We start from the raw sequence: 12,426 nt of genomic DNA, 5'->3' as shown, positions 1-12,426 counted from the left end.
GAGAGAAAGAGAGAACGGGCGCCCTGTCGAATGGTCGGGAACGCACCCGCGCCACCTACATACTACATACTGCATCCAGACCTGCACCAAGAGGCAATGTTAGACGAGCGAGTCCCAACATCGGCCAGCCAGCACAACCCACATGTCATGTGCTGAGCTCCTCCGGTTGCCGTCTTCAGCAACGAACGACGGCGGTTCCCACAAGGCTTATCGTGATCCTACAACAACCCACTCCGTCGACCCCTTCATTAAATGGGTTCTTCATGTTAGAAGACATGGCTGCATGGCATGATATCTTTTCCGGCTTATTTGGCTATATCTGACGAGATTGGGGGTTCCACTTCTTCGTATCTGAATTCCTACATACTGCTTTGAACGGGGTAGGCATCGCCATGAAAAGCGCGGATAGTGCCTCCCTCTTCAATACGGACGCACCACGAAACCTCCCCCGGAGCTGACCTATACATCTGCGACCGCGTGAAAGACATGTCTTGGTTTCCCAATGCCCGCGCCTAGCATGTGGGCGGCGGGGGACTAGTAATATCCTGTCCTGTCTCCCGAAACAGTCGCGCCCTTCAGCCTATTGATAGCAGAATCGCGTATTGGCTGCGAAGATAGAACAGCTGAGGCGACGACAGGGGACCGGCTCATGCAAAGATTGACGTACGGAACTACTCAACTCACAATATTCAGCACCGACAAAGGGGTAGACCCCTTCCCCGGGTCAGCTACGGTACAGTAAGTAAGTCGGCAACTAAAGTAAGTACCCATCTACTTGGGGCAATGGTCACTGCGCCCTCGTCTTCTCAATATAGCAACTTGTTCGCCCCGCTTCCAATTGGTCAGGTCCGACGCTGCATCGGGTAGCTGCATGTCCTGTGCGACCATGGAAAGCCAGCCCACTGCCGCTTTCCGCTGCAGGACTGGAGGAAGTGGGAGGATTGAAATCTCCGCTGCCCTCTCGGGTCTACTTGCGCCTGCTGTCGGCTGCTGTGCGTGCTGCAGCAATCGATCAGAGGATGGCGCCGCCATCGAGATACCACCTTATGTACCAGCCAGTGCTTGTCTCTAGCTGACTGCCCTCACGAACTGGCTGATGACTAACCACTGTACTCCGACCGACAAGACAGCACCTCTAGTCCCAAGTTCTTACGTGGGGGCCATCTACTTAAGGTGAGGAACGACTCAGCGTCTAATGACTAAGCCAAGCCGGCCATGGGCGCCAAGGTAAGTACTTGAGCTTCGTGTGCCATTCGCCTGTCCTCGATTGAAGTGTAGCCAGAGAATGGCCTGCTTGCTTCGCACCACCTTTTCCGGGTCTGAAGCCGGTCTGCCTGCCGAATGGAAAGTGACCCGATTACCCAACCCTCGAGGACGTGTGTGTCGTGCTCTTCCTTGTACACGCGCACATAGAAAGAGGCTGCGCGAACGGGATTGGTATCATCGTCCATCCTCGGGGGTTTTGACATGTTACCTACATAATATGTAGGTTATGTAGGTACGGAACGAGGGCGATGACGCGGACCAGCGTGGACGGCTTCGATTGGTCTCTCCCCCCGCAACAAAAATCAATCACTCTCTTGCAGAACCGGGTTCGCGGAGAGCGGTATGTCTGAGCCACAACGGAACAGGCAAGTAGCGATGAGGCGTTTTGAGACCGAGACCCTGGGCTGGGCCTGGGCGTCCGGGAGGGAGTCCCCGATTTGCTTGAAATCTGTCAATGACACCTCGTGGCGCCCCTCCCTTTCGTATCGCCTATCTGCGCCTATCTGGAATATCTAGATGATATGATCCGTGCCAGCCAGCCCTGTAGCAGGGTCCCGGCTATGTACGTTGCATCATGGGCGAGCCCATCGTACCCGGCCAATCAAGATAGACGCTTATGCGCCTGTCAAGCAAGACACACGGTGAAAGCTTCCCAAGTGCCGGGACGCAAACTGGACAGCGGGGTGGCTGCCCTCCCTCCTTGCCCTACTGCTACCCGATTTTCTCCAAGCAAGTGTCTTCGCCTGGCGAATCGGATCGCTCCATGGCATTGCTTTGTCGGCAATCTGTCAAGCTCGTCCGTTTTCCCTCGCTCGCTTTCGAGAGTGAGAGAGACGAGGAAAGGAAAGCGAAAACGTGAAAATTGACAAGTGACAGGTCAACAAGCACAAGAAGTTGTCAGAAGTTGAGCGAACCTCCTATCATCTCCTGTTGTGACAGGCCATTCTTTTGGCTGTACATTGTTAGTATGTACATACCAGCTTTTCTTCCCCCAACACGAAGAACACGCCCGTGAGGTAAACGACGCCATCAGAACGAAGCGCCCGAAAGATGCATTTTGGGACAACCCTACGTGTTCAGGTTTCGTGCCTCACACTGCTTGCTTGCCAGTGGCTTTATGTGTATTCGATACGACCTTCCTTGGCCTGCCATGGAGAGAAGATCCAGAGGGAAACACACGACAACCAGCGACACTTGTCTCAGCTGTGACCCCCACGGCGACAGATACATAACTATGTATACGTACCCTAAGAGCGAACTACTGGCATCACAAGGGGACAGGGCGAAGCGGTAGCGGTAATACTTGCAAGTGAATTAGTATCGATTACGGCAACAGAAGACGTTACGCCTCTTGCTGCAAGTGATGGAGCTGTGTAACTGTTAGAGAAGGCAGTTGTCAGAGGCACCCCGTTTGCCCTATACCTGTCGTCGTCAAACCAGGCTATTGGCATCCCCACCCTAATGGTAATGATGGTCACCGTCACCACCGTCACCACCACCATCACCCCCGCCGCTTTTAGAGAGAGAGAGGCAAGCAAACATGACAGATGCAGAGCAGGCTGCTGCCAATGCTACTACACTTCTTCAACGGCGCGGCCCTTTTCTGTGTGTTTGCTTGCTTGCCCTGCCAGCCTGCTGCATTCTTTTCTGGGATGAGGAAGCAACCATCGTACTATTTTCCTCTCCCCACCCTCTTTTCCTCACAACAAGAACAATCCAATCGCCACGTCCGCCCCCTGTTGCAGAGGTTCCTTTGGCCTGACCCAACGGGCTTCCTTCGCACTGCATGGCCCATCGTGTCTCTAGGAATGACAGGAAAGCTTCCCCGGTTGCCCGGTGAAGTTCCGTTTGTCCTGAAGTACATACATAGCTGCCTGCCTGCCATTCACGCCTGCCTCCCCTGTCCTTGGCCAGAGATAGACATTGGACTCCGCTTGCCTGGTACAAGAGGCCTAGAAGACGTTAGCCATACCGAGCCAAAGAAGCGGTTCCAATGTTGTGCAGCTATCACTTGGCATATAATGCTACATCTTCTTGGAGGATGACGATGTTTTGCGTCCTGCATCTTGCGTCACGCCGTTTGCTGGGAGTCTTCGTCGCCTTTCCTCAGTCTGGATACGCCCTTACTTCTATATGCCAAGCACGCCGTAAAGTAAGTACATCTGCTATGTAAGTAGGCCACCTGGGATACACCAAAGAGGTTACGCTGTCGTCGTATCACGCGTTTGCCTTTTTCAGTGAGACGAAGAAGCAGGTGTGTGGCCCATCGTCAACAGATATCACATCGCCATCAGAAATCTTCATCACCATGTTTGCCCCAGGCTTGCCCATCTCCGTTCCCCTCACTCAAGCTCTCAGGGACTTCGTTATCTGTCACTTACTTGGCCTCATCATTGCCGCGTACAGCACGTTACTCCGTGGATCACATACAAGTCATATCTGTTGAGAGATCAGGCGTTTCGGCCTCGCCTCTCCGCGGCCCAAGAAGTACATACATACATTACCTTATATTACATTACATGCATTCATACAGGGTGTGTACCATATGGGCCATCTCGGTCGGGGCGCGGAGAGGAGATGCTGGGGAACATCTGGGCTGTGATTTCAAATCTTCGTTTCCTTTACAACCCCAATCTCCAGGGTCTCGATGAGCGAGATGTCTGGTTTCAGCTTACTATCCACTGAGTTTTCGAATCATGTTACACGAGATGGTGTACGATTTGCTTTCCTCACATCTTCTACCTCTCACCCTCCCTCTCCCTCTCTTGGCCCTTGTCTCGACCGCGTGAAGTACACACACACTACTACCCTGCACATCATCCGTACCTGGCAGCAGGCAGGTGACGCTTGCCCAGGGTGATGACGCCAGCTGTCATTGGACCGCCCCCCTTCGTGTGTGTGTTGTGCTGTGAGACCGGATCAGCTCACCCGCCCGCTACCTTGCTCGATCGCAAGAGGAACGGCGAGGGAGGCTGGCCAATCTCAGAACGGCTATCTTGGGGATCGCCGCGGGGATAATACTAGCTGCCCTTCCCCAACCCCAACCCCATTCTTCCATCATCTCTACTTTCTACTTACATAGCCTGCCGCTGCTAGGTGTCCGTCTCCCCACGTCCGCGCGAGATCCCAGATTCGCTCCAAGACATTGGACATGTAAGCTAACGAAGACACACCAATCTCTGGCACATGGCTATGGGGTGGGTCTCATGCAAGTGAAGGCAACACACGTTGATGCACCTTTCCGACGCTGGTACTCCCCTCCAGACTGCCTGTCGATCATTGCAAGTACATATGATGACTGGGCCAGATGTTGTGAATCGTCCCCTAGCAATTACGAAAAGATTTGCTGGTGCGAGTTACATAGAGACTATGACCCGATGTTCTCTTAGCAATGCAAACACACAAGCTTCATGGATGGAGCTTGACTCCTTCTTTCGCTCGTTCTCAGTCTCGGTCTTTTCCTTTCGCGCTCTCTCCCACTCTCCCCATCATTGAGTGACACGAGGTATAACAGAACAGGTATGGGACTTGCAGCCTCGTTTATCCTCCCTTTTCCAACCACTACCACTACCACCACCACCATCTTCACCTCTCCTATTTTTCCTTCCCCTCCACCCACTCACCCCTTGCGCCATCCCATTAGAGGAAACTTCAACCGCGTCCTGCAAACCTGCTCCATATTCCCAAGTCTGACCAGACCTCTTGACGAAACACGCTCGAGTCTTACAACAAGAGGCAATCTGGCGCAAGCTTGACATTGACCATCAAGCTGACCAAGTTCAGGGCTACTTTGCCGAAAAAGTCCACCTGTGCAGCATCACCTATCTGTGTGTGTCAAACATCAGACCCCCAGTCTAACACGCCACCCCCTGCTTAGGCCCTTTGCGATAGACAGCGCAGTTACAATACCATACCGCTGAATCGTCAGACGGTTATTCGACCTTCTCCGCTCTCGCCTGTGGTCCCAGATTAGGAAGAACATCAGCCCCGGTGACGACGGGCATCAACATAACACAAGCACCGGCGGCTACATTGTCCTTTTTTTTTTTAATTGTTATTACTATTATTTTATTTTATCTTTTGTTTCGGGCTGTGACGACGCTGTCTCTCCCTCTTGTGCAGAGGACCGATAGGAACCCTGACTAACATACCCGCTTACTCGCTTCCTCTCTCTCTCTCTCTCTCTCTCGCTCCGGCCCCCCTTTTTCGCACACAATCTTTTATATTACCACGCACTGGGCCGCGAAATTTAGATAAAGGCGTGCCGAAGGAAGACAACAAAAAAAAACCACAAAAGAGAGAGAGAAGAAGGGATTCTTCTCTTCTCCCCTCCCCCCTCCTCTCCTTCACCATGGTCACTCCGGCATGCTACACGTCCAGTGAAACGAGCCGTCGATACAGCCGTGCTTGCCCGCCGTATCCCCTTGGCTACCTTGACCGGCGCTACCCCCAGCACCACCACCTGCCTTCTCACCGCGACACGCGCCTCGCCAAGACCATGGTCGAGCGAGACATAGACGATGCTCCGCGCAAGAGGATCGCCGTAGCTGTAAGTCGGGCGAAATGACAACATCAACAGCATCATCAACAGACTCTCTCTCTCTCTCTCTCACCCCTTTTCTTTCTCGCCCCTCCCCCTGACTAATACTTTTCCGCCGGCCTCGTCCGCCCCACCCCTGTAGAGGGAACCATGAATCTAGACAACGAACTTCGAGCGACAGAAGACTTCAAATCATAACAACAGCAACATGAACTAACGATGTCCCTTTTTAAAAACAGTGCGGCCGATGTCGAAAGCGCAAGATCCGGTGTAGTGGCGATCCAGGAAACGGCGGGCCATGTTCCAACTGTAAGAACGCCGGTCATGAGCCTTGCCTCTTCCTAAGGGTAGGTAAACTGTTTTTCTATTTTCTTTTCTAAATTGCCCAATTAACATACTACCTTCTTGAGGATTATCTGTTTTGATTTTGATTTTTGCTAACTTCACTTGACTACGACCGAATAAAGGTTTCCTCCACCGAGACGCACCTACGGGACGGCAGCGGCGACTACGGCTACAACGTCGAGACGGCCCGCACCTACCACGCCCGCTCGAGCGGCGGCTCGCTCTCACCACTCGCGGCCTTCAACGCGGCCGCAGTCATGGCGGACGGCGCAGCCTACCGACAAAACTCGTACTCCGGGTACGCGGCAGCGGGCAGCAAGGGCTACTACTCGGCAGCCGCATGGACTGGCGCGGGCGCGTATCCCGATGATGGCGGAGTCGCGGCAGAGTACGGCCTCGGCGGCTACCCGGCTTACCCCACGACGACGGCGCACTTGGGCCAGGACCCCGCGGAGCAGCTGTACCGCTACGGCAGCTCGAGTTCGAGTAAGGCTGCAGCAGCTGCTGCGGCGGCGGCGGGATCTGTCTACGTTGATCCGGCGGAAGCGGTCGCGGCGTCGTCGTATCATCCCTACGGAAGCCTCGTCCACCGACCCGCGACAGCCGCTGCAGTAGCGGCAGCTGTTAGCAGCAGCAGCGAGCTGCCCAACTTCTCGCTGTCCAGCATGGCGGCGTCGCTCCCCAGCAGCAGCCAGAACAGCCACGGCGGCAGCGGCGCGTCCGATCGCCTACCAAATCCCCACCGGACGCTCTCCAGCTCGTCCTCGTCCGTCCCGGCCTACCGCACCGCCGACGGGCTTCCCCCGTCTTCTACTAATTCGACGGGCTCGCCCTACGCCAGCAAGGCGTCCACGTCGGCCGCCTCTTCTACCGACGTCGTCGGCGGCAGTGGCGGCTACGGCGACTTCGGCGACTCGCCTGCGTCGTACAGCACGGGCGCCTCTTCGTCGGCGGCGGCGACGCTTTCTGGGCGCTCTATGTCGGGACAGTACGCGCCTGCTAGCGCCGACTACGGGGCGGCCGACCACGGCGGCGGATCCTACGTCTATTCGGACAGTAAATTATCCGGGTCCCCGCTGACCTCCCCGCGCCGGGGCTCGCACGCGGCGGCGGCGCTGTCCAACGGGCACGACTACGTACCTGTCTCGCACAGCCACGCGCAGGCGGCGCACCACCCTAGCTATGGCGGCGGCAGCCACTACGATGCGCATCATCATCAGCATCAACAGCACCAACAACAGCACCACCACCACTCCCACCACCACTCGCACCGCGCGCAGCAGCAGCAGCAGGAGTACCACGTCGGGGCCGCGGAGGGAGCTACGACAGCGGGTAGTGGCAGTGGTGCAACGTAAGACGGCCATAGTGGCCGACACCACTTGCGCAGATAGGATAGGAGGATATCATTGGGATAGCTAGGCTGAGAGGAGGACCTCAGGGTTCTAGCCCAGTCAGTGCCATTCAAACACACACAGACACACACACACAGAGAGAGAGAGTTTCCCCCCAACCATTGGCACACCACCCCCGTTTCCCCCTACCCCTTTACCTCAATAACAACGACAACAACACATACACACCGGTTACCAACGCCCCCTCCTTGGTTCCTGGTTCAACAAAAAGAGGAGAGGGGTCCACGTTTTACGAGCTTTTTGGCTTGAAATGCTGTGCTTGTGTGTTTCCTGGTGTGGTGTGTCGTGGCCGTTGTCGAGCCTACGACATGCTGCTGTGCGACCGTGGGCTTTCTTCCCCTTCCCCGTGTCGAAGCCCCACGTCCTGTCAGGTACGAACGAACAGGCTCTCGACTGCTGCTGATGCCCATCTTTGCCACCCCATCATCATGCGGCGGGAGGTGTGCGCAGTCAGAACCTGGTTTTTCCACACATTCTCCCCGAATGCAATGACACACCAGGGCATCGGCTGTCAACTCCATTGGCAGCACTCGCACGACATAGCGGTACACACATACACGCACAAGTATACGTGCATACAGCAAGCAGTACAGCAACCCAGCCCAACCAACCCTTGGATTTTCTGATTAGATGATCTGATTTCCCGACATACCGCATTCTCGTGCCCCTTTCTCTCTCGGCTTTGGTCGGTTCGCATAAGGGGTTCGGGTAACCGGGTGATCTCGCTTCGACTTATCCCGGTGTATGGCCGCCTTCCCCCCATGCACACCAGGCGACGAGCCACAACAAAATGACAGCTGTCACCTCAGTCGTCGTCAGTGGCGTCAAGTCCAGAACCACAATCTATTCCGAAACGGCTCCCACCCCGGTCTACTGCTTGCCTGGCTTTGCTTCTCCGGTCCCTCACCTTCCGACCGCACCACACCCCCCTTTTTTTTCTGTCACTTTTCAGCTTGTTATACTCGACTCTCCGTGTTTCTAAAAAAAGATAAAAAGAGACAGATCATTATGCATATGGCGCATAACATATACCCTCACACAACATCCCTCCACACTCTCTCTCTTTCGCTCTCTCTCTCTCGTGTTTGGTACTGGCGTGCCGCCGCCGGATGAGACTCGGCAGAGTCACACCTAGGAACCGCCCACAGCATATGCAGACAATACTCTCTCACCTTCGAGGGGGTTTGTCCCGTCACGACGGTTTCACACGTGGTGCATATCTTCTCCTCACCAGTCACCCCTCATTCCCATCAATCTTCTCTATCTCTCCATTTCTCCGCAATTTTCGAAAGCGACAACAAGAACAAGGGACCCCTGGTTCATCGTCATGGACCCCCTTGTCTATAATCTGTCAGAGAATCCCGGATCTGCGTGGCGAGGGCAGCTTTACGTTCTGTGCATATCCGGCCGCTGGGATGGCTGGCAGGGGCTCTATCGCATGTTCTACCAAGTTTCATGTTCTTTCTTATCAATCTGTTATTTGATTACTTATTATTATCGTTTGCGGAGTGTCTCTTGTTTTCCTCGAATCGCATTGCCCTGCCCCTCGGATCTCTTCCCTAATCTCCGATCAGAAGTTGATCTGTCATCACATCATCACATCATACCAACAATAGCTATTTACCCGGGAAAGTGCTATCCTTGTGACGATTACACAGTCCCCCATTGTCTACCTTATTTTTTCATTTATGTATTGCATTGGATTACTAGACTTCTCTTTCCTGTCAGATCGCACAGGGGAAGGTCAATTTCTTCCACACGGAGACACGGCCCGGCAGGAGCAGGTTTAAGGGGGATCGCGCGAAAAAGGAAGGTAATGAGAGAGGGAGAAGAAAAAAAGGTGAGAGAAGGGAGTGTAATCGTTCTGCTCTTCCTTGTGTTTTTCTACGTTGTCATTAGTTGCTGCATTGGTGGGCTTTCTCTTCTAACACGTCTGTACGTTTCTGGAGATTGTATTTCTTTTTTCTTGTTCATCTCGCCGCTGCCTGGCACAGGACAGCCACACAGGAGGAGGGTTTTCTACTACATTTCTTACAAAAAGCATCATTGCTTCGTCATCATCACCGGTCTGATTTCAAGAGAGATCCCAGGATCCTCGCACGCACAGGGAAGGAAGAGCCTTGAAAAATTGCATCTGGCGGCATGTGCATTGATAAAGGGGGTCAGCCGATTGTTTATGTTCAAGACCAACCAAGTACATGTACATACATATACCACCATCAACCACTAATCTAAGTGATTGATAACACCCGTTTTGAGTCCCTTGCATATCTATCTGAACACTTCGTCTATGCTCACTTAAGGAATACGAGACAACATGATTAACTCGGTCTATCTATTAGGACTGACCTCACTGATTTCGGGTCGGAGCCTGACCTATGCCGCATCGAGTTGTGGTGTGAAGCAGGTGTGTTCTCTCGAAGACGGAAAGTTTGCCTTGGGTAAGGTACCTACTTACTCAGCTGCTATCTCGCTGCACCCGTTATAGCTCTTCGGGCCTCAAGCATAGGGCGTGGGATAGTGGCTCGACATCTGTGAAGACTTCTATCAGTGAACCCGACATGTCCAAAGACTTGAGCAGGGCATGCAAGATGTCTCTTGACCTGGTAATTGCCCGCTCGAACCGTGTGTCAGGAGAAAGCTCTACGCCGCAAGGAGAACGAGCCACCGGTGGCTGTATGGTCTCCCTCCATATGAACGCCCAGAGCAAGTTTGTGATCTCGCCTTCCTCGTTTCCACATCCCGCGCGATTGCCAGTTGACATCATGACCTCTAGCCAGTGCCACTCAAGACAGCAAAAAGGCGAAGAAGTTGCCATTGGCCGCTTAGTCGTGTGGCGCAGCGGAAATACTTCGGAAAGTTGGGGTTTGAGTTGCTCCTCATGTAATCATCGTCTCCGATAGTCGTTGTAGCTAGAGTCCCTATCTCGGGGCCGGTCTCTGCGGTCCTTTCCATCGTAGCGGTCGTCGCGTCGGCGCTGGCCATCATACCGGCGGTCATGGCCTCTGTCTCCATCTCGACGGTCGCGGCCCCTATCTCCATTTCCTCCTCGGTATCCTCCTCTTGGACTCCTACTACGACTACGCCTCCTCGAGTAGTCGGCCCCTCCGCCTCTTCCCCTTCCGCCGTCATGCCGCCTAATATGATGCTCATCCTCAGGCCGGCTGCTGCTTTCGCCGCCGGCCCCTGCGCCCGTACCATCGCGTTCTGCACGGTCGCCCTGTCTTCCATGGCGTCCGCGCATCTCCTCATCACTGTAGACCATGCCGTACTTATCATTCCTGTCGGCCACTCGGTCCTCATGACGGTACTTTCGCCACTTCTCCAAGCCTTCCACACCACCCCATCCCCCACCACCGGTCCGTCGTCGCTTGGCAACTTCGCCCGAGCGCCATTCTTCGCTAAGTTTGCTGACGCTTTGGCTGAAGTCGACGTGAATGCGACGGTCGTCGATCAACACGCTCTGCATTTTGGAATAGGCCGCCTCCGCCGCAGTCTTCTCGTCATATTCAATGAAGGCATATTGCAGACTGTCGCCCGTCTTCTTGTCGCGGATGACCTCGCAAGACAGGATCTTGCCGAACCGACTGAAGATCAACTCTAGATCGGCGTCGGTCGTGACGGGATTGAGCTTGCAGACGAACAAGATGTTCTCGGGCGGCTTGACATCGGCAAAGGGCAGATCCCCCATCATCTCCAACGTCAGGGCCTGGGCCCGCGCCTCGGCCTCGCGCCGCTTCTTCTCGGCCGCCTCCTCGTCGACCTCCTCGTTAAGGTTGGCGTCGTCGGCGATGCGCACCGTCGCGAGCTGGGCCTTCGTCGGCGGGGGCGACGCGCTCGGCGCGCGCAGGCCTGGCGGGTCCGGGTAGGGGTCGTCGAGGACGACGGTGTGCTTGAGGCGGATGTCGACGAGCGGGTGGCCTTCTTTATCGGTGATGGCCGCGTTGATCTTGTCGAGCACGTCGAAGCCCTCGACCACTTTCGCGAAGACCGAGGCCCGGCCGTCCAGGTAGTCGGTGTTGTTCTGGTCGCCCAGCGTCACGATGAACTGGCTCGCGGCCAGGCGCACGTCCGGGTTGGTCGGGTGCGGCGTCGTGGCCATGGAGACGGTGCCGCGCTCGGCGTGTTTTAGTTTCGGGTGGAGGGTCGCGGGAAACGTCTTCTTGGCCGCCGCGCCCGAGAGGACTCCCCAGACGGACGAGCCGCCATCCGAAGAGGGTGCCGTCGGGCCCAGAGGATCGCCGGACTGGAAGGAAAAGTCCTGCTGGACGGAATGGACGGGGGAGAAGTTGTAATATTTAATTTTGCAAAGTTTGAGGAAGTTTTCGCATTCTTTCGGGGCGTAGTCGACGAGTAGGTCGATGACAATGTCGCCTAGACTCGTTTCCAAGAGGACCGACATGATGGCGATTGTAAGTCGTCAAGTGACCAGACTCCAACAAGCCGTACCCTAGAGTTGATTCTTTGGACCGCCAGTAAACTTTTCCATAAAATGATGATGAATTCTTTCCGTGTTGTCGTAGGTCTGAGGTCTATCCGCCGTCGTGATTCAGCTGGGCGATGGCGGCTGGTGTCGAGGGAACATTATAGGTATTACGAAGGCAGTGTGGGGACACAGTGCTAGAACAGGACCTAAAATGGCCTAAATGACATCGTTGGTCCCCTGGAACGATGAACTGAAGCTCCAGCTCCAGCTCTGGGTAGGCTACTGTAGAGCTCCTGTTCGCGTACCCCACATGGCCCAGAACCCCACCTAATGTTTTCGTTTCCCTAAAAGGTTCAATTGCATCAAGCCTCCAACGCGTTAACAAGTCGCGCTTGCCTGTAGCATCGCAGTTCAAATCAAAGATCTGCGCCAAAGTC

The 12,426-nt window shown here is 54.8% G+C and overlaps 2 protein-coding genes across 2 annotated transcripts; one reads left to right on the top strand and one right to left on the bottom strand.

Moving 5' to 3' along the window:
- Nucleotides 1-5,617: 5,617 nt before the first annotated feature.
- Nucleotides 5,618-7,506, top strand: PG994_004125 (uncharacterized protein; the record flags this gene model as incomplete). Its single annotated transcript, XM_066855534.1, has 3 exons — nucleotides 5,618-5,815; nucleotides 6,046-6,153; nucleotides 6,274-7,506. 3 exons carry the CDS (start codon nucleotides 5,618-5,620, stop codon nucleotides 7,504-7,506), a joined length of 1,539 nt encoding a protein of 512 aa, XP_066717701.1.
- A 2,829-nt stretch (nucleotides 7,507-10,335) lies between these two features.
- On the bottom strand, nucleotides 10,336-11,965 carry PG994_004124 (uncharacterized protein; the record flags this gene model as incomplete). The annotated part of the gene is made up of 2 exons (XM_066855533.1): nucleotides 10,336-10,700; nucleotides 10,762-11,965. The coding sequence occupies 2 exons, from the start codon at nucleotides 11,963-11,965 to the stop codon at nucleotides 10,336-10,338; spliced, it is 1,569 nt and encodes a 522-aa protein (XP_066717700.1).
- Between the last annotated feature and the right edge of the window lie 461 nt (nucleotides 11,966-12,426).

The sequence above is a fragment of the Apiospora phragmitis genome, assembly GCF_038363925.1.
Source record: "Apiospora phragmitis strain CBS 135458 chromosome Unknown utg000005l:1.0-4161743.0:1.0-4166827.0, whole genome shotgun sequence".
In the NCBI taxonomy this organism is placed as follows: Eukaryota; Fungi; Ascomycota; class Sordariomycetes; order Amphisphaeriales; family Apiosporaceae; genus Apiospora; species Apiospora phragmitis.
Note: the sequence above shows the minus strand (reverse complement) of the source record. Positions and strands in the feature narration are given on the sequence as shown.